We start from the raw sequence: 22,217 nt of genomic DNA on the forward strand, positions 1-22,217 counted from the left end.
ACAGCTAGACATTTTTATAGCAGTGTATACATGCATTATATCATTAAATATATATTCAATATTGGTATTAAGTATAGATACTAAATATTATAATTATAGTTAACTATAATGTGGTGTGGGAAAATCATAAGCCAGTTTGCCTAGGAGCTATGAAGGCTTTTGAGTATATATATATGGATATTTATATATATTATGGAAGGTTTTCTTTACCTGATTTTTTTGAGGTGTAGTTGATATACAATGTAAGTTTCAGGTGTATAAGAGAGTCATCATTTTTAAAGGTGATGTTCCATTTATAGCTATTATAAAATATTGGCTATAATCCGTGTGTTCTATAATATATCCATGTAGCTTATGTATGTTATACATCTCCTCGTTTCTTTTAAAAGGAAAATGTAGGGGATTATAGGTGTCAGCAGGAGTAATAGGGCAGTGAAACCAGTGTAGGAATTTAAATGTGCCCATGACTCAGCTTGCTGGCTAACAGTCTGAGGAGGCTGTAATCAATCAGGGAGGGACACGGTACAGGAGCCTCTCTGGGCCTCTTATGCATCCTGAGAGTGTCCTTCTCTTATGTGTGCTAGTGATAGCATGAGCTCGGTGTTAAGGAACCACGAAGAGGTCTCTGGAACCTCTCTCTTTACCTTCCTGGTCGGTGAAAGGAAAGCCCAACACATTTCTAGGGACAAAACAAAGGTCACTATTAGAAGAAAAATATGCTTCAGTTCTCAAAATGGAGACACAGAGACTGTGCACACCTCTTACCCTAAAAGGGGCTAGAAGGCCGGGCTTTGGGGTGGAGCTCCAGCAGCCAAGTCCTTACAAGAAGAGAGGCCCTGTTTTTGCTGTTCGACTTGAGCCAAGACACATGGCCTCTGCCTTTGATTCCGTGTACACTCTGTCAGGTCTGAGGGCCTCTCTGCTAGAGCATGGAGTCAGGAGTCTCTGGACTTGAAATGGAGGAGGTTTTTTCTAGGACAATGCGGATGCACTGGGGATAGCAATTTTCAACTTATCCGGAGTCCCTCTTTTTATGTATTGGCCCCAGTGGGGTACGTTCTCCAAATGCCCAGGCTCTAACTTACTCTTCTTTATGAGCATCTATTACTGAGCTCAAAGGAACCCATAGGTACTCCTGTACCTGTCTCCCTGCAGAATGTCTGAAACCCTTCTGGATGTCCACTCCTCAAATATTCTAATCAGTAACCTCCTATTGGCCACTTAGGCTTTGAAAGGCACCATACACCCCGGGTCCGGCATCTCCTTCCTTCATTCCACAAACATTAGTTCTCTTTGCGGGGCAAGCTCCTAGATTGGATGTCTTGGGATGAGGGTGTCGCCAAAACAGGATTAAGACTCTGCAGCTTGCTTGCTTTCTCATCCTGCAAACTGGGCACAGATGTGGATTAAACTAGACTTTATTTATGTATGTATTTATTTATTTATTTATTTATTTTTGTCTTTTTGCCTTTTCTAGGGCCGCTCCCACGGCATATGGAGGTTCTCAGGCTAGGGGTCTAATCAGAGCTGTGTCCGTTGGCCTACGCCAGAGCCACAGCAAGGCGGGATCTGAGCCGCATCTGCAACCTACACCACAGCTCATGGCAATGCCGGATCCTTAACCCACTGAGCAAGGCCAGGGATCAAACCAGCAACCTCACGGTTCCTAGTCGGATTCGTTAACCACTGCGCCATGACAGGAACTCCTAAACTAGACTTTAAAAGCAGACCCTCAGTGTTATAGTAAGGCTGTGTCATAGCCCGAGACCTTTTTGTTTTACATTGTAAACTTTTGATATTGTTTTGGATGACTCAAGTGCTTAACCCTCTGCCATTAGGGATGGAGATGATGAAGGATGAGTCCTCCTGTAGCAAAAACCTGGCTTAAAGACAAAATACCAGGGGAGTTACCGCTGCAGCACAGTGGGCTAAGGATCCAGCTTGTCTCTGTGAAGGCACTGGTTCAATCCCCGGGCCAGCACATTAGGTTAAGGATTCAGTGTTACTGCAGCTATGGCATAGGTTGCAGCTCTGGCTCGGATTGGATCCCTGGCCCAGGAGCGTCCCTATGCCAGAGGGGTGGCCAAAACAGGAAAACAAAAACAAACAACAAATACAAACACATTGAACTGGGCAGGTCCATCTATGAGAAACATGGGCCTGCTGTGCTTCTGTTGTTGGAAAAATTAAGCACCCGGCCAGATAAAAAGAGAAATTGTTGTGTGATTAGCTCAGGTCCTTGGAGAAGCAGAGGACAAGATGGGATTAAACATGTACAGATTTTGTTCTGTTAGGGGACATGCAAGTAGGAGAGAAAACAGGGAGGGAGGTGTCGTCTGGCTGCAGGGCAAGCCTGGACCACATGGAGGAGCGAGGAAGGCCTGTAGAGAGGACATGTCCCAGCAAGCAGTCTCAGGAGGGTTTGCAAGGCAGTGACAATGTCCGCTTCAGAGGAGTCCCGCCTGTCCCGGGCACCAGCCTGCTGTACGTTCCTCTTATAATTCAGTTACTGAAACAGTGAAACATGGAGATGCGCTTCAGAGCACAGCCGCTGGGCCAGGACTCAGACACTGGCAAGATGCATTCTCAGTGTAGGCAGGCTGTTGATGACAGACATTCTCCAGGGCTTAAGCTCGTGTTATCAGATAATGTACAGGAAGTCACATCCTAGTGATGGGGAGATAGATAACCTGTCCCCCAGGGCCATGGCGACGTACTCCGTTTCAGGTTAAACCCTCTTCCATCTCTGCTGCATTCCTCCGAGTCACAAAAAGAGGGTGCCACGGACCCCTGGGTCACCTGTTAGAGGAAAACCCCCAATGTTTTGTGTACAGGTACCCTCCAGTCCCTTCTCCCTGTAGAAGCAAAACACAGTACATCCTGACAAGCATTCTGGTTCAAGGCTGTGATTTTTCTCACTAGAACTTTTCATGCTAGACCACTGCCCAGTTTCTAGAGTCTGTTCTTCCTGATCAGGCTAGGACACGCTGATTCCAAGCCCCAAACTAAGAAGTCACCAACCGCTTGAGCCATTTCATAGCACTCCTATCAAAATCCCAGTGAAGGTGATTATATTCAGGGAACATAATTTAGGATATGGTCTAAGTGCTATGAAAGTTCTAACACTTGAAAGCCATACCTGTCTTGACCTTTGGTGTTACCTCTCTGACGCTTAATAGGGGTTCCATTTGCATTTCCTGCGAAAGTACCAGTGAGGACAGGACCTTTCCCACCACAGCATGCCGTGCCTCCCTGCAACCCCATATCTGCAGCGCGTGCCAGGACCCACTCTGGGTTGCTGTTCCATCTCTTCACTTTCCAGGATAAAAATTAGCAGTTCCTCACATTTCCTTTCCTGTTGTGTAGTCAGGAGGCAGGAGCCTGAGTCCATGTTGTAGCTCTGTGGTCCAAATATTTGCTTGGCTCCTCCTCGTCCTGATTTGCACTCTTGGATCCCTAGCTTATTAATTTTGTCTTTTATAAGCTAGCCTAAATCATTTCATAAAGAGGCAGGAAAATGTGAAATTAAAACTGTAAGCACCAGAATTCCTGTCATGGCTCAGCGCTAATGAACCTGACTGGGATCCATGAAGATGCAGGTTCGACCCCTGACCTCATTCAATGGGTTAAGGATCCTGCATTGCATGAGCTATGGTGTAGGTCACAGACACAGCTCGGATCAGGTGTTACTGTGGCTGTGGTATAGGCCGGCAGCAACAGCTCCGATTAGATCCCTAGCCTGGGAACCTCCATATACCACTGATGCGGCCCTAAAAAGACAAAAAAAAAAAAATCTAAGTATTAACTGAGTAGTTCTTTCCTGTGCCTATAAAATGAAGCCAAACAGCCACTGCAAGCACTTTTTGTAAGGAAAAGCTGTTTTTTCCCCTCTGCTCTCCATACTTCACTTTTGGCCACCAAATATGTTTGTTTTTTCCCATAGCAGGCAATTCTCTAATCCGCAGTAGACACCAGCTGGATGTCCTAAAATTTAACTCAGTTCCAACACTATCTACCTGGAGATAACATCAGATCCACAGATGAAGGACTCAGTTCCCACCAGAGTGCCCTCATTTCAGACACCAAACACAATTCAGGTTATCACCTGTACATCTAACCAACCAGCTCTAAATTGGAGTCTCACACTTCTTGTGAAAAAAGAGAGAAGCAGGCAGGACACAACCTTAAAAAAAAAAAAAAAAAAAAAGACGGAGCCCTTAAGGGTACAGCATAAACTGGTTAGAACCAACGAGGTCCAAGATGGTGGAAGATCCAACTTCCATAGATCCCGAGCCTCTTTATGCACTCATTACAATATTTAGCATGCTAAGTGATACACCCACAGGTGTTGTGGCAGTTCTGAGGCCACCCATAAAAGGCCAAAAAGTGGGCAGTGACCCAAATCCTGAAAATCCCTGCCCCTTCCCAGAAGTCGTTGGAATTATCCTCCCACTCATTAGCCTGTGAAATTACCCAGCCCATAAAAACTCACCACCCTGTGTCTGGGGACCTCTCACTTTCTGAGATGGCCCACACCCTATCTCTCTCAATAAATCTGCTTCTTACCTATCACTTTGCCTCTCGCTGAATTCCTTCTGTGCTGAGACATAAAGAACCTGAACTTCAGCAAGTCCTGAGACCTTAATTGAAAGACAGCGGAAGGAGTTCCCTCTGTGGTGCAACGGGATTGGCAGCGTCTTGGGAGCGCCAGGTCGCAGGTTTGATCCCCAGCCAGGCACAGCGTGTTAAGGATCTAGTGTTGCCACGGCTGCAGCTTAGGTCATGACAGTGGTTCAGATCTGATCCCTGGCCTGGGAGCTCCCTATGCCTCCTGGCAGCCAAAAACCAGGAGGCGGTGGGAGGGGGAACAATGGAGTCAAGTCCCAATCTGGGTTACGTGGTTTCACTCAAGTTTGATAACTTGCCAGAATTGCTCACAGAACTCAAGTTAACATTTACCTCTGTTTACTAATTTATTATAAGAGGTTACCACTTGGAAACAGCCAGACAGAAGAGAGGCAGAGGGCAAGGCAATGGAGGAAGAAGCACAGAGCTTCCAGTACTTCTATGCCTTCTTCAGCCTGGAAGCTTATCAAATCTTGTTGTTCAAGAGTTTTTATAGAGCTTTATCTCCAACCCTTCTCCCCCCATGCCCAGTGTCAACCTCTAATCCCTTGCTATTTCTAGTAACCTGCCTCACCCTACATCGCTCAGTAGCAGAAGCTCCAACATAGGGAAAGGGGCTTTAATAAATAACTGGAGACACTCCTATCCCTTAGGTTTGAGGAGCTCTGTGCTAGGAACCAGGGAAAAGATATATTTCTTATACCACTCTTTGTCCCTTTTTCTTCTGTCCTCAAAGCCTGGCATCAGAGATAAGCATAACATAATGATTGCAAAGCCTGGCATCAGAGATAAGCATAACATAATGATTGCAGAGTCTTCCACAGAGGCCCAGTGACATTTTAGATTTTCCCCCAGGTTAGGAAGATGACGGACATGGGTTGGCACATGATAATGTGCGAGGCAGAGAAAGGGGTGGAAAGTGTTACCCAAGAACTAGTTCCCACCCATCTTGGTGGGTGTCCAAAGCCAAAAGACACAACCAAGCCAAGGATCAGGAGAAGGAAGGATTTCTTTCTTGCAACAAATAAAAAGAACACCAGGGATCTTACCCAAAGCAGTGTCTCTGTTAACAGCAAAGTTAGGAAAGTTTTGAGCTAAGGGCACATGCATATTCATGAAGAGGCTTCGATAGCGGAGAGAATCCAAGCTTTAGCTGATTCTCACTGGACTTCGAATAGGGCAACATCCTCTTCCCTTAGGTTCCGGTTGTTCTGATGGTTGAGTAACTGAAGGGGATTTAAATTCTGTGGAGCAGCTCAAGAAAGTCCTTCAGACCCATCTTTACCATGGAAACAAAACTGGGAGTCTTTACAACTGATTTGTTATCTTTGCTATTGTTACTGGTTCTTCTCTTGCCTGATAACAGTTTGTTCTTTTGTTCCCTTAAGATCGTTATTACTGAGACCTCTTCAAGGGCAAGCATTGTGGCCAGGCTCAGATCACAAAATGGCTTAGGTCAAACTTCTCTGATGTCAAGAAAGCCATGCCTGGGTTTTCTTTCTCCTATCTGCTTATAGAAGGACCCTGACCAGCAGTTTTGCCTACTTCACAGGCTTGTTTTAAGAACTCTGTACTGATAGTGTATCCCCAGTGAATTATTTTAGTGGGGTCCTTGAAGATGCAACTTGTTTATGGAGATGTGGAGGAATCAGTTTCTTGGAATAGAAGCTTAGGGAAGCTTTTTCATGTAATTGGTGCACCAAAGATATGGTGTCTTTTCCAGCACCTGTCACTTCTCCAGTTTTGACACTATCCTCCCTGGAGTTAGCATCAGATCCCACAAGTTAAAGACTCAGTCTCTCAAGACTGCCCCACTTTAGATGCCGGCTACAAATGGGGTACCCAGGCTACTCACACTCCTCCCTAGCCAGCTATAAACCTGGGAATTCTCACAACCCCCAGTGGCCTTGATAATTTACTAGAATGGCTCATAGGATACAAGAAAATGCTATATGTACTATTATAGTTTATTATAAAAGATCCACATTGAACAGCCAGATGAGGAAGTACAAGAATTCCTCAGGTGTTGCTATCTCAATGTTGGCATCTCTTAATCTTCTTTTCACATTCCATTTGTGATCTTCCTGGTTATTCATATAATAAGTGCTGGTCGATTGAAAGCAGTCATTTTCAATGTTATGTTATGAGACTTTTGATCTTATTTAAGCCTTTAGTCTTGGTTGGCTTTCTCAGATCCCTCTATGGGAAGAGAAGGGGTGCACTGCCTCATTATTGTCAGGTGGATGTAGATGTCCAGGTTCCCACTCAGCCTCCACTGACACCCAAGAAGGGTGTCCTCATTCCTACTGGCAGGGGTGGGAGTCCAGGCTCTCTTCATGATGGCTGATACCATGGAGGGAAAGCAAGGAGGAGCTCATTACTGACCCGCACGGATGAAAATCCCAGCTTCCTACTTATCCTTCCCTGACCCACCCCAGTGATCATGCTGAGGCACCCCATTATAGTTTTATAAGGATGGACATCTACATTCTCCACTCATATTTTGCTGGCGTAGCTGGCAATTGATTTCCAAGTTTTTTGGTGTTTGGTTGGAGGATAGAGGTTATTGTCTAAGTGTTTTCTGTCTTACTAGGCTGCCTCTGTCCTGGTCCTTTGCGTAGAGAATGCAGGCTTTTGTTGGAATGTTATTTGAATCTGTACTGTTGGTACGTCCACACTGCCAGCTTTCTTCAGATCTATGATGCAAAAAGAAAATTGAGGAACTCACCATTGCCTAGGTCCCCAGCTACTCTGCATATTCTCTTTATCTTTCAGAGTCTTCTTAGGTTTTTTTTAATAATGTCCATGATTTTTAGCTGTATTTAGTAGGAAGAATAAGAAAAGTATGTCTATTCCATCTCAATATGAATTTTAATGTTGTTCATTTATTTCATCAACTTTCTTTGGAGTGTATGTGATACAACCACAAATAAGCCCTTTGTGGTGATTACTTTCACAGAGCTTAAGAACATCAGGTGTAACAGAGTTGGTTATTTGAGGAAAGGATACAGTGTTATGAAAGCAGAAGAGAGGATTGCTTAGAAGAAGGGACATCTAAGCTAAGACTTGAAGATTAATAGGTGAGAGCCCAGCAAAGAGATGGAGAAAGAATGTTTCAGTCAGAGGAAAGACCACCTGAAAAGCTCTGGAAACAAGAGTTAACAGAGTCAAGCAAGGCACAGATCATGAGGGAGTCTGTAAATTGCAATATTGTCTTGGTGATGAGGAGCCCTCGAGGTGTTTTAGGAAGAAGAGTGACAAGTTCATACATGGGCTGGAGAATTCCTTTTTGTGGCAGGTAGACCAGTGAGGGGACAGGGATGGTGATGTGACCTAGAAAGAGGCAGGTAGGAAAGAAGTTAACATGCTCACAGATGCTCACAGATACTTAGAGGCAGAATAAACAAAATGTAGTGCTTGATGGGCGCTTGATGTTGGCATGAGGAAAGAAGTTGACAAAGATGATTCCAGTTTCTGCATGTGCAGGTGAGTGGATGTCGATGGCAGTTTTGAGCCTGGGACACAGAAGGAAGAGCAGGTTTGGACTAAGATTAGGAAAGTAATCAGCTCCATTTCGGACATGTGGCATTTCTCATGTTCCCATGGTGCTCTCTGATGTGCATTTGAGTATTTACATTTGGATGCTGGAAAGACTCGTGAGCTGGAGGTAGAGCAGTCATTCACCAATTTATTAAGCAGATGCTTTTGAAATATGTATGTGCTGGTCAGCAAGCCATTGCTCCCACTCAGCCCCGGGATCACAAGGGCAAACCACTGTGATGCTTACAGGTGTTCTGCACGCAGGCAACCCTTCTGGTGTTCCCTTTCAATAGAGTATTCAAGAAGTTACATGAGGTAGTCAGCACTTCATAATGAAAGAGGCTTTGTGTTAGATGATTTTGCCCAACTGCAGGCTGATACGTGTGCTCTGAGCACGTTGAAGCTGGGCTAGGCCAAGCTGTGAGGTTTGCATTTCATTCAACCTGTGATACATTCAACCTGTGATGGGTTTGGGGCGATGTAACCCATCCTACATCGAGGAAGGTCTGTAGAGGCAGCACATGCTCTGACTCATCCAGGTTCTCTGTTTTGGCCTGCGTGTCCTTCTGCATCCAGGCAGTGACTTCCTGCTGCCACCCTGCGGCAGAGCTCGCTCCCCCCACCCCCACCCCCACCCCAGCTCTCACTTCCTTTGTCTCTACCACCCAGAACTATGCTTACCCCTCCTCCACGGAGCTCAGGGCAAGGAGTGCCCACCTTGAAAGGGATGAAACCCAGGCTCTCCGTGCTGGCCACCATCTCCACGCAGCATCCCTCAGCCCCACAGGCCTGTCTCATGGGGATCTTCCAGCAGTGCCCTCCCCCCTTTGTCTGGCCACTGGCCTCCTCCTTCCTTCCCCTTACGCATGCCCAGTTTCAGACATGACCTCAGAAAGGATGTGAAAGTAACCCCCTCATTGTTCCCACCTGCTGTTCCCCGCTCATCCTGGGCAGCTGCTGCTGACACCCAGAGCTGTGGGGCAGTCCTCTTCCTCAGTGAGCTAAAGTCAAAACATCTGCCCAGAATTAACCAACCCACACCCCTCGCTTTAGGACTGTGTCTCTTTAGACAGAGAAGTTCTCCATTCCCACCTGTGGCTCAGACCTGAGGTTCTGGAATCCTGGATCTCTTAAATCCTGGTCTCTTAGTGGACTTCAGGAAGGCCACTCAGCATAACTGGGCCTCAGTTGTTGAAGATATGAAATAAGAGTCTACGTCCGTGCTCATGAAGATAAAGCTCTCACGTATTTTTTAAAGATTTTGAGATGGGGAGTTCCCATTGTGGCTCAGTGTAAAGGAATCCGACTAATGTCCATGAGGATGCGGGTTCGATCCCTGGCCTCGCTCAGTGAGTTAAGGATCTGGCATTGCCATGAGCTGGAGTGTAGGTCACAGACTCGGCTGGGATCCCCAGTTGCTGTGGCTGTGATAGAGGCCAGCAGCTGTAGCTCTGATTCAACCTCTAGCCTGGGAACTTCCATATGCCACAGGTGCAGCCCTAAAAAGCAAAAAAAAAAAAAAAATTTGACATGAAGGATTCTTTCATCAGTCATCTCATCTAACCCAGCTACACTCCAGCCATGTCCCTTTGCCCTGCCTTATTTTTATTTTTTGTAGCCCTTATCATTATATATGTTTATATTTTATGTGTCCTGGGTCACTTTCAGCAAATGTCAGATCCTTTTTGTCTCTGGCAGTTAGAAGTGGAGAGTGAGGGTGTGGGGAGCTTACATCCCCTTCACCCACCACCTTGCCCCCAAGAGATGTGTTACAATGGCACAAAATCCTACCACGTGTGCCAGTAGACATAAAAACCTGTTATAGCCTGTTCTTGACTCCAGGGAAAGTCTATATCTGTGGTTGCATGAAGGGGCCATGGATAGCACGCCATGCCGACAGCAGGACCACCGGACTTGGGGCTAGTCAGGCAGCAGAGTGAGACTGTAAGTGTCAGAGCCCAGGACCAGTGGGCTCTAGAATCTGGAGTCTAGACCAACGGCACCATTTCACAGGGTTGCTGGGCTTGGAGGATGCTGGTCCACCCATTGTGCTAAGGGCAGAAAAGTCTTGCCATTCAACCACATATCAAGCACTCATATCATCAATGAAAATTCATTTCTGTGTTCATGAACAAACCTCCTCATGCAGATTTCTAAAATGATAGAGGAGTTCCCGTCGTGGCGCAGTGGTTAACGAATCCGACTAGGAACCATGAGGTTGCGGGTTTGATCCCTGGCCTTGCTCAGTGGGTTGAGGATCCGGCGTTGCCGTGAGCTGCGGTGTAGGTTGCAGACACGGCTCGGATCCAGCGTTGCTGTGGCTCTGGCGTAGGCCGGCGGCTACAGCTCTGATTCGACCCCTAGCCTGGGAACCTCCATATGCCGCTGGAGCGGCCCAAGAAATGGCAAAAAGACAAAAAAAATAAATAAATAAAATAAAATAAAATGATAGATAGAGCCCTAAATAACTACCTCTGGCGCATTAATTCCTGATTAACCTGTTTTAAATTCTATCGGTACAGAGACAACTTCTCTTCATACTGAAGTCCTTTTCTTTGTATTTTTATTATTTATTGGAAGATGGCAAAACAGTTTTTCTTCCTTAAAACACACGATCTCTTTATTTTTTTAAATTTTTATTGACATATAATTGATTTACCATGTTGTGTAAAGTGATTCATTTATACGTCTATCTATTCTTTTTCATTTATACGTCTATCTATTCTTTTTCAGCTTCTTTTCCATTATGGGTTATTACAAGATACTGAATATAGTTCCCTGTGCTGGCTACAGTAGGTCCCTGATTTGATATATTATACTGAAGCACTTTTAAAGCAATCACCCCCCTGACTATGTGAGGATAAGCTGTTAAGGTGTACGTTTGCTTACTCTCTGTCACCCACTGGAGTGTGGACTCCCTGAGAGCAGGACTTTGTTGTCCTTGTTCATGCCCATGACCCCAGGTGAAGGAATAAATGATAGAAAGATGGAAAGACAGATGTTTTGTCCAATCCAGCTGGTTCTGGGCGATAGTTTTCCTCCCTGAATGGGGTCTAGCTCCCCGCGCTGCAGGCTAAGCTAACTGGACCAGGTATGAGTGAGGTGGCATTTCGCTTCCATTCTCCCCTGTGACCCTGCTATGTCCCTCCTCCGTGTTGTTTATCCACAGCCTGTGCCCTCCCAGTCCTGCTGCTGTCAGCTCCCCTTTCCCCAGACAGCACTGCCTCCCGGAAACCTCCTCCTCCTCTCCGGCCCCTTCTCCATCAACGCGGTGGAGGAAAACTTGAGTTCAGCTACAGATGCTGCCCGAAAACAGCTGGGTCCCTTTAGATGAGTCCTTGAACTTTCCTGGAGCCTTTTCTCATGTGAGAAATGAACAGGCGAGTCAGGCACAGTGCTGAGTATTCAGATGACCTTGTTTAACTTTCATCCTCACACCAACCCTACAAGTGTTGGTAGATGGATGCCATTTTCAGGTGAGGAAAAGGAGACATTGGGGGAAATAACTTGCCCTGAATCCCTTAGCATCAAAGCCAGAGGTATGACTGTGCAGCGCTGCTCCCAGCAGAGGCCTTGCTCGCCTGTGACATAAAGAGTCCTCCCCGTGAGACTGGGGTGGGCTCTGAAAATCAGTTTCTCAGAAGCTCACTGCTCTTGGGATTCACAGCCGTGTCCATCAACCGTGGCCTTAGATGAACTCTATGTGGCTTCCCTGGGCTCACTTTCATTCTGTCATCATTTACTCTGGCCCAGGGACTCGCTTCCTAGTGAGGCTTACCAGATAGATGATAAGACACAAAGGCTTCCATTATTACCTGTCCCTGGATTCATGTTTGCATGTCCAGAGGAACAAGCAATGGGATAACCCTTGACGGTAGTGGGGAGGGAAGGGAGATGGAGGTCAACTTTGGGCCCAGGGAGAAGTTCCTGTGGGCTCACAAGTCCAGGGAAGTCCTCCCCCGTGTGTGTGTCAGGAAGGCTCTGTTTGCAGGATAGGGTGGTATAGGAGGCCGCCTTCCCCGGGCTCAGGAGGACACACCCAGACCACACATATACACTCACTGTGTACATGAGACAAATGTTCTCTTGCTTTATAGATCAGAAAGCAGTTGAATTCCATCATTCCCGATTTAAGAATGTGAAACTAGGGGGTTTTTCCTCCACAAAAGCAAGGTAACCATCTGATGTCAGTCAACAAACATGGACCAACTAATGTCCATTAAAAAGCCCATTCCCGGAGTTCCTATTGTGGCACAGCGGAAATGAATCAGACTAGTATCCATGAGGATGTGGGTTTGATCCCTGGCCTCACTCAGTGGGTTAAGGTCCAGCGTTGCCATGAGCTGTGGTGTAAGTTGCAAACGCAGCTCAGATCTGGCATTGCTGCGGCTGTGACATAGACCAGCAGCTGCAGCTCCAATTTGACCCCTAGCCTAGCCTGGGAACTTGCATATACTGTGTATATGGCCCTAAAAAGACTAAAAAAAACAAAAACAAAACTAATAACTAGACTCCCATATAGCAGTGAAGTCAAAATTTCTGGGGACATGCCTCTAGGCATTGGTGTGGCCACATCACTATTTATTTATTTTTGCTTTTTAGGGCCGCATCCGTGACATGTGGAAGTTCCCAGGCTAGGGGTAGAATCGGAGCTACAGCTGCCGGCCTATACCACAGCAACACGGGATCAGAGCCACGTCTGCAGCATACCACAGCTCATAGCAATGCCAGATCCTTAACCCACTGAGCGAGGCCAGGGGTGGAATCCACATCCTCACAGATACTAGTCCGATTTATTACCACTGAGCCACAACAGGAGCTCCCACATCACTGTGTTTTAGAAGTTCCATCAATGGTACTTTGAGCATTGCTGGGTGAGGCCGTGGTTACACACGTGTGTGCACCCCAGTTCTGACCCCAAGTGGAGAACCGCTGCATGAGGAAACGGGAGACTTGTTTGGGGACTGGAGGGAGGCAGGCCTTTTGCACTCAAGAAGGTTTTAGAGGAGATGCCTAAGGCACGCCTGAGTGGGGTACCATGGCGACAAGTTGGAGAGATGTGAGGGTGTTTTGAGAGCAGAGAACACCTCTGTTCACGTTCCATCATCACCTGGCAAGCTCTTCCTGTTCCTTTAAGACCAATTCTATTCTTATCTGTCCCCTCTGAGAAATCTCCCTTCAGCTGTCCCCACCCCCAACCTGAGACCACTTGCTGTCCTACACACACACACACACACACACACACACACACACACACACACACACACCCCTTAGTAGCCTCTGGGTATCTTTTTCAAGGCACTTAGCATGTTACACTATCATGATCTTTTTACATCTGTCTTAGTGTAAAATGAGACTTAATCTTATTAATTTTGGGGCCCCTGGTGCCTAGTGCAGTGTTTGGCACATAATAGATGCTTAATAAATGATTGTCTAATGAATAAATAAATGCATAGGAGAATGTGTAAGTTAGAACTATGTGAAGGACTAACTTGCTTATTCAACAAATATTCGAGGGGTGTATTAGGCCCTTAACATTGTAGTCCAATGGCTCAGATGGATTCAGTGTTAAAATAGCTCTTTTAGATTAATCTGGGAATCTAGCCATCATTTGTATTATTGTTCCTATGAGAAAAATGAAATTCATTCTGTGTTTTAAATAGCCAACTTCCAGATGAATCTTTAGATCACATTGATTTGAGGACTGTCTGTACTTTCCAAAATGTCCCATGCTAATGTCCCCGTCATTCTACCAATGATTGGACTGAGTTGTCCAGAAAAAGTTCATTTCCCAAAGTTTAGACTAGACAAAGCGAATGCTCACACTTTATCCCTTAGCAGGTAAATCCCATGAGCTAAGTCTGCATCTGTACTCTATACCATTTCATTCTTTTTCAAAATGTAGTATTTAAGGGTTTTTTCCCCAATTTCATCAGTCAATGGGCAGATATTTCAGCCAGTGTTTAAAACAGTGGCAGAGTTCCCGCTGTGGTGCAGTGGGCTAAGAATCCAACTGCAGTGGCTCAGGTTCCATCCCTGGTCCCCTCGAAGTGGGTTAAGGATCCAACATTGCTGTAGCTGTGGCATAGGTCACTGTGGCTTCAGGTTCAATCTCCGGCCAGAGAACTTCCACATGCCACTGGTGCAGCCACTGAAAGAAGGAGAGAGAGGATGGAGTTTTCATTGGGGGGCAGCAGAAATGAATCCAACTAGGAACCATGAGGGTGCGGATTCGATCCCTGGCCTCACTCAGAGGGTCAAGGATCCGGACATGAGCTGTGGTGTAGATTGCAGACGTGGCTTGGATCTGGCGTTGCTGTGGCTGTGGTGTAGGCCGGCAACAACAGCTTGGGTTAGACCCCTAGCCTGGGAACCTCCATATGCCACGGGTGTGGCCCTAAAAAAACAAAAAGACAAAAAAAAAAAAGAAAGAAAGAGAGAGAGGGAAGGAAGGAGGGAGGGAGGATGAGAAAGAAAAAGGAAGAAACAAAGAAAGAGGCAGACAGACAATGGCTAACACCAGCACTGACTCTGCCAATAAGTAAAAAAAAAAAAAAAAACAAAAAAAAAAAAACAAATAAGAAAGAGGCTGGATGTGAAGGCAAAGCTATCTTCAGTATCCAGAATGGAGTCAGCACTTTCCTTTTCCTGGCCATCAAATAAGCGTAAAGTGATATAAATGCGCTAGATCCCACTACAGCGTAAAGGTTCTTAGAAGGAGCCACAGTGGGGCTGTGGTTTGGGGATGCTCTGGCAGCCACATCCCCCACAGCTGAGCCTGAGCACGGCAGCCAGACAGCTCCTGCACCAGCATCAGAGGGAGTTACTGGTGCAGGGAGAAGGACCAACTTAGTGGGATGGAGACCAGGGCTGCTGCAGTCCCAGGCTACTGTTGGGAAAAGAGTTTCTATTTGAAAGATTTAAATAAATAGGTTGAGCAAGAATGGAAAACAGGGAGTTCCCGTCGTGGCGCAGTGGTTAACGAATCCGACTAGGAACCATGAGGTTGCGGGTTCGGTCCCTGCCCTCGCTCATTGGGTTAACGATCCGGCGTTGCCGTGAGCTGTGGTGTAGATTGCAGACGCGGCTCGGATCCCGCGTTGCTGTGGCTCTGGCGTAGGCCGGTGGCTACAGCTCCGATTCGACCCCTAGCCTGGAAACCTCCATATGCCGCGGGAGCGGCCCAAGAAATAGCAACAACAACAACAACAACAAAATAAAAAAAATTAAAAAATGAAAAAAAGAATGGAAAACAAAGGATTCTGGCTGGAGAGGGGAGGGAACAAGGGATAGAGCTTGTAGAAAGACAGTAGTCTGCTGCATTCTTTCTTGTGGATGCTTGTTGGTTCAGAGAAGACACAGGACATCTTTGGACTGAAAAAAAAAAAGTTCAATAGCTTGTTCTGCTGCTGGGAAATCAGCAAGTCAAGTCGGGCTCTGCCAGCTCTGAGCTCCCACCTTCCAAGGGCTTGATGAGCATGAGCTGACTTGGGCTGGGGGTGTCTACAGAAGTCCTGGCCTTCCTTTAAGTAAGGACAAGGGAATAAATGAACCAAACGCTTGTTTATTTATAAACAGATGACCCCCAAGGGAGAGCTCCTTTGAGAAAGATGTTCGTAATGCATCTGTGCCTTCAATGTGTGGAAAAGCACACCCTCCAGCTGCAAGTATTTGAGGAAATAATTTTCTTATCCAAGGAAAGGACAGTCATGTTTTCTCGAATGCCAGCATTAATTTAAGGAAGCTATGTGCTCTGTATCTGCACCAGATTTTCATCTGAAGAACTGCCTCCGCTTGATCAATGAAAACGGAGATTCTTCCGAAATAAGGATGTGATGCTTTGGATTCCAGATGCTCCTGATGCACCTCCCTTAGTGCTACCCAGAAGGCTCAGGAAGTCATCTGTTCCTCTGCTAGAGTTTTAGCAACGAAAGAAGCTGGCCACCTGGACTTTATGCCCTGTTCTGAGTTATACCAGGTTTATAGCTTGGGAAGAAAATATGGTTATTTTAACCCAGATGTAAATTCTGCATGGCTTATTCTGCAGTTTTAGCATCAGGAGACTTCTCCATACAGAATATTTCCTTGTCTCTTATCAGCCATATACACACTAGCTATTTTCCGCAGAACAATACAGCTTATCTCAGTTCCATGTGTTTGGTGATTTGTGACTCCAGAATCGAGAAACTAACGTGTAGTTTTTAAAAACTAAAAGGGAGTTCCCACTGTGGCACTCTGGATTAATGATCTGGCTTGTCTCTGTGGAGGCACAGCTTCAATCCCTGGCCTAGGAACTTCCATATGGAGCGGATTCAGCCAGAAAAGAAAAAAAAAAATGAAAGAAGCTGATCTGAAAAGGCTACATACTATATAATTTGAATTATATGACATTGTGGAAAAGGTAAAACTAAGGAGATAGTAAAACAGGTCAGTGGCGGCCAGGATTTTTAGGGCATTGAAACTGTTATCGTGTATGATGCTATAATGGCAGATGCATAGGACTACACATTTGTCAATGCCCAAAGAATACACAGCACAAAGAGTGAACCCTAATGCAAACTTTGGACTTTAGTTAATAATAATATATTAACATTGACTCATCAGTTGTAGCAAATGTGCCACACTAAGATGTTAGTAATAGGCGCTGTGTGAGAATTCTCTTTACTCTTCACTCAATTTTTTAGAAACTTAAAACTGCTCCCAAAAGACCATTAATTTTTTTTTTAAAGAAAAAGACAACTTGGCTTTATAACATCTCCATGGAGACAGGGGAGGCAGTAGATGAGGCTGTCATTCTGCTTAAGTCTTCTGTGGTACCCAACGTGTAACCTCAAGCAGTTCATTTGAAAATAGTTATCAGTGTATTAAATCTCCTTATCTTCCTGGTAGTTGTTGCTATTACTCATCTCTTTCTTTAAAAACAAACCCAAAAGAAGAAGAATACCAAATGAGCTAACCCTTTTCTCAAGAGGTTCCTGTTTTTCTCCATCAGAGATTCTGTTACACCCCTTCCATGATCCAAACCTTTGCTGACTTGGCCACACTGCAGAGGCTGCTTCCTCGACTCTCTGGGTGTCTTGAGCAAAAAAGAAAGTCGACACTTGCTGCCCTTTTTAAAGTCTGTTCTAACCAGCAAAGTCAATGTTACAATAATGCCCATAGTAAATACCTACATATTATAGAAGATATCACTCGGAACAAGCAGCCCAAGACGTTATGTGTAGTTGTTATGCCTGACCACAGGAAAACCCACTTATTTATAAATCAATCAAAGGTGGAGTTCCTGTCGTGGCACAGCGGAAACGAATCCAACTAGGAACCGTGAGGTTGCAGGTTCCATCCTTGGCCTCGCTGAGTGGGTTAAGGATCTGGCGTTGCCGGGAGCCAAGGCATAGGTCACAGACACAGCTCAGATCTGGCATTGCTGTGGCTGTAGTGTAGGCTGCCAGCTGTAGCTCTGATTTGACCCCTAGCCTGGGAAACTCCATATGCCACAGGTACGACCCTAAAAAGCAAAAATAAAGTAAAGTAAAATAAAATAAAATAAATCTATCGAAGAAAGATGTGTACTAAAGACTGCCTTTTACAGTGTATCAAATGCATTTCCCTTGGGAGGGGGAACATGTCATCAAGGTTACCCCACCTTCAAAGTGCCTTTAATACACATATGAACCTCGTGACAGACAAAAAACAGAAATGGCAGAAAGACAGAAGAAATTCCATTATCACATGATAGCAGCAGTATCCATACACTCACGAACAAAATTTAATTTCTTGCCTAAAAGACCTCAGTAAAATTACAGTCAATAGACATAAAGATAATAAAAATTTTCTTTTCCCAAGAATTAAGAAATGGGATGCATCATATATATATATATATATATATATATATATGTACACCACCTGTACATCTTATATGTCAGCAGAGGAAGCAGCATCTTCTCTGGATCTACAGTCTGATTGTCTTCTGAAATATCTTCTTGGGCCTGATTTCCCACCTAGAGCTCCGGTGAGGGTGTGAGAAGTATGTTACTAGCTCATGGGTGGCCACCCAGACCAGGGTTCAGTTTCTGCCTGCTACTAAAAATATTTGGGACAAGGGCCCAATAGTTCATCCTTGTGGTGCCAGAAAGATGGAGTCATCCTTGATTTTCTCATAAAATCCCATGCACTTAAATTACTTAAATCCTCACACATGAATTAAGCTAAGAGGATGTGGGGCGTTGAAAAAAAAACTAAAGAACTAAATTGTCGTACATTTTAATTTCATTCTGGAAGAGAGAAGAAACTCTTCTAACCCCCTGACATGTCCTTTCTCTTTCTGTTCACAATAAACTCATGGGCAGAATAAGAATCCATGGTAAGAAAGTCAACAGAGAGCTGAAGGAGCAACAGCTGGGGTCCTCTCCTTCCAGATGTGCTGACCGGCCTTTGATTCCTCACTCAAAGTTATATACCAAACCGTCTGCGTGAAGATGCATGAAAATTACCATCGAAGACGTCTGTGTCTACAGCTGGACTCTTGGAAGTCACTTTCTCAACCTCATCTCTATCTCTTTCCTTTGCAGGGCGACAGGCTTTGGCTTCCTGAATGCACTATGCAAAGCGGCCGCCGTGCTTGGCAACTTAATATTCGGCTCCCTGGTCAGCATCACCAAAGCAATCCCCATCCTGCTGGCCTCCACCGTGCTCGTGTGTGGAGGACTGGTGGGCTTGCGCCTGCCTGACACACGAACCCAGGTCCTGATGTAATGGGAAAAAAAGCCATCCATCCTGTGTTTCTTTCTCCTGCCCTGTGTCCCCTCTCCCGGCTGACTCAAGGCTCCAGACTTTTCAGAGATAGAAAGGTGGTCAAATACCAGAACACTGTCTTGCTGTGACTCAAATTTAGACGCATACCATCTTGCCTCTTACAGGTGATTTTGCACAGTTTGGGCTTTGTTTGGTTTTGTTTTCTCTCCATGCATTGTTGTCTTTCCTACCTGTGATGCTGCTGCCTCCTAGAATCAGCGGAAGGATTTTTTTTTTCAATGTCCTGGTCAGCCGGGCTGGCCTGAGCTTCTGCTCACTGAAGGTTTAGAAGTTAGGATGAGGTCTGGGCTGCTGTAAGAAACAGATCCTGTTCCTAATTCAGCGTTCGCAGGAAATATAAGTGGGCATTTTATTGCATTTGTGCTGAGGAGAGGGATTTTTTTTTTTTTTTTTTTTTTTGTCAGAGTGATATTTCCTGTTTACTTAGAGAAGGACACCCAGCAATTCTTGCTGTTACAGCAGGGCCTTTCAGACAAAACCATGTGGCACCAAACAGAGCCGGGTGGGGCTCTTTCAGGCGTGACGATTAAGGTGACTCTGGTGACAAGAAAAATAGAGGCTCTGCAGTTAGCAGCAGAGCTCTGAGTGAGCTGCATAAGCAGCGTTTCTACCAGAAGACTCAGGGAAGCTCCTGAAGAACACAAGAGAAGGGGACTGTAACTCTGTCTGGGGCTGTGGCTTGTGGTTCAGAACATCAGAAAATCAGAGCTCATAGCGATCTGCTTTTATTCACCCCTGTCCCCCACCCTGCTCCCAGCTGCCACTTTCTAAAAACAGGGACTGACTCCTTATTGCTGCCCATCACCCAGACTCGCTCATCTGGAACTTATCCCTCATCTAAGCTGTTGTAAATTGCAAATGAGGAAGAAATTCACTCCACAGCCATTGGTAAAAGCCAGATGATACCTCCAAGGGACCAGTTTCCAGAGGGCCAGTGCCCCCGGGGGTATTGACATTGGACGAATCAGCCTCACCCAAGCCCGTCCCATTCCACTAGCTTTCGCTGGGCTGGTGCCCTGGTCAGTGCGTTCCTGGCCGCTGCCTCCGTGTGAAAACCTCGCCTGCTGTGCTCCAGGGGCCTCAGGCAGACAAGGGCAGCACCTCCCGGTGGGTTTTGGCTGCTCGTTTTACCTCTGAAATCTGCCTGGGCCTGGAAGAGAGAGGTCAGCAGGACATTCCCAGGGGCTGTCAGCTGCGTGACCTTCTCACCCCTCGGGCCGGCCCCCCTCCACGCTGGTCCCTTTTACTCATCTTCTTTGACATCGGAAGCCTCCATGCAGACGTGCTGTGATGACCAGCAGCCAGCAACAAATCCCACGTTAAAACACTATTCCTTTTTTCAACTCTCTCTGTCTTGTTCCAGGGTTCTCCTGGTTCCTTATTATAGGCATTTCCAACAGGCCAAGCTCCGAGGAGGGAGAGCCTTTGTTTCCAGTAGCCATCACACTCAAAGATGTCTTAACCCCAAAGGTCACTCCGCCTCCCTCTCCCCTTCCTAATAATCCTCCTAGAGCTCAGGACGGCAGAGTTCAGGCCCTGTGAAAAGCTTCTTTCATTAACAGAAGCCATTAATCGACTCTCCCTTGAAGTAAGTCAGGCTGGGACGGTGAGGGGTGGGGGGTGGGCAGCTTGGTTTGGGGGCCCGGCAGGAAAAGGGCGATTCCCCCAGGGATGTGCTCTCGGGGCTAAGGAAAACGCAAGCCGCAAAGTGCAAAGGTGGCAGGAAGGAGGAAAATCAAGAGAGGCTGGATGGAATCCATTAGAACAACATCCACCAGGCAGGGAAAGAAACAGCACTTCCTCTCACGTCTGCCTCCTGAATATTATGGAGAACAAAGATGACAGCCCCTCAACCCATGACGGGACCCTGTATTTTCTTCTTCTCTGTGGACTCATCCCCCTTCTTAAAAAGACATATTTGAGGACCTGAGCAGCTTTTTTTTTGGTTAAATGTACCATGTGTGGTAATACCTACAAAAGAAATGTGTGTACCTCCACCAGCCCACTCAAAGGATGCCTGGACGTGTGCAAAGATACTGCTGCCTCTGTTCTTCCATGACAGCTGAGTTGGCTTCCTGAACTGTTTCTACTTTTAGAGAGGACTCAAATGTCTGTTGTAGGTCCAAATGCATCAAATATCCAGAGCACGGTTTTGCATAGAATTTTATTTGAACCCTGGGTTGGGTCAGAATTGGATTAACCAGCAGGACACCCCCCCCCCCATGAGATCTGCCAGCATGTATCCCCTTCAGAATGACCTTTCCTGACCTTCTTGTCATCTAATTCAAGCCTCCCAGGTGGCCCAAGAGGGATCTCTTCTAATCTCCTGGACGGTCTGTGGTCACAAACCTTCTTGGGCACCACCTTTCCCGCCTCCCCTGCTGTTTTCCCTGCCTCCCTCACCCTGTTCCCATCACTGTCATTTTCTAGGAGAGAGCTCAAGTTCTTCCTAAAGTATGTGGCGTGGCCTGTCTGGTTTGTTCTGGGGTCAGCGTGATTAAGATAGAGCCGTGAGATGAAATAGAAGCTCTCTGTTCTATCCCTGCAGCAGGCCTTTGGCACACAGACCTGCAACCAGCATCTCTTTTCATCCACAGTAGAAAGAAAGTGAGGCTATGTGCCCAAATGAAAGCCTAGGAAACAGTTCTCCAGGCTCCTGTTTCTAACTCCTTTTCTATCTGAAATCTCCTCATTGCACTTTGAATTGATCCAGAAGGTTCCGAAGTCCTGTTATCATCACTGGGTCCTCTCAGTAGGAAAAAATCCAGCTGCTCCAAACTCCAAGTCTTGTACACACTACACCCCAAGTAATGGGTCTTTCCTACCTCTCATTTATTCTTGCTGCCTCGGAAGCCACACCCAGCAGCCAGGAATCGTCTTACCACCAGAGAACTAACCCTGGGAGATAAGGTTTATGGGTCCCAGCCCAGACTCCACCACTAAGCAGTAGTGAGCCCCAGATCTTGCTGAAGAGAATGTAAGTCAATTCAACATCTCTGGTCCTCAGTTTCCCCATCTGTAGTTTGCTACTGGGATGAGTCCGAGATTCTAGAGGTCCATCATGAAAATAGCTTCATCTTCTCTCTACCTTCTTCTGATGCTAAACTCATCTTTACAAGCACCAAATAGTTTTCATTGAGAAACTGAAAAAGCGGGAAATAGGTAAGCACACAAGAGCTCAGGAAGTTGTTTAGGAAGCCACTGTGGAATGGGCAAGAGCATGGTTTCCGTGTTGTTTG

General features: G+C 46.0%; 1 protein-coding gene and 1 long non-coding RNA gene across 3 annotated transcripts in view; one reads left to right on the top strand and one right to left on the bottom strand.

The window, feature by feature from the left end:
- The window catches only part of SV2C (synaptic vesicle glycoprotein 2C), a 238,883-nt gene extending 218,265 nt beyond the window's left edge, over positions 1-20,618 (top strand). The window contains exon 13 of one of the 2 annotated variants that reach the window (XM_047778136.1): positions 18,735-20,617. In XM_047778136.1, coding sequence (XP_047634092.1) covers positions 18,735-18,918 — 184 coding nt within the window. In that variant the 3' untranslated portion in view covers positions 18,919-20,617. Of the gene's footprint in view, positions 1-18,734 lie in introns of both variants that reach the window. The other variant, XM_047778137.1, reaches the window with a different exon arrangement.
- Positions 5,616-9,025, bottom strand: LOC125126101 (uncharacterized). Its single transcript, XR_007134505.1, has 3 exons — positions 8,848-9,025; positions 7,217-7,322; positions 5,616-6,969 (listed from the first exon to the last, which is right to left on the bottom strand). It is a non-coding gene; the product is annotated as an uncharacterized LOC125126101 (long non-coding RNA).
- Positions 20,619-22,217: the final 1,599 nt, after the last annotated feature.

Source organism: Phacochoerus africanus, chromosome 4 (genome assembly GCF_016906955.1).
Source record: "Phacochoerus africanus isolate WHEZ1 chromosome 4, ROS_Pafr_v1, whole genome shotgun sequence".
NCBI classification, from domain to species: Eukaryota; Metazoa; Chordata; class Mammalia; order Artiodactyla; family Suidae; genus Phacochoerus; species Phacochoerus africanus.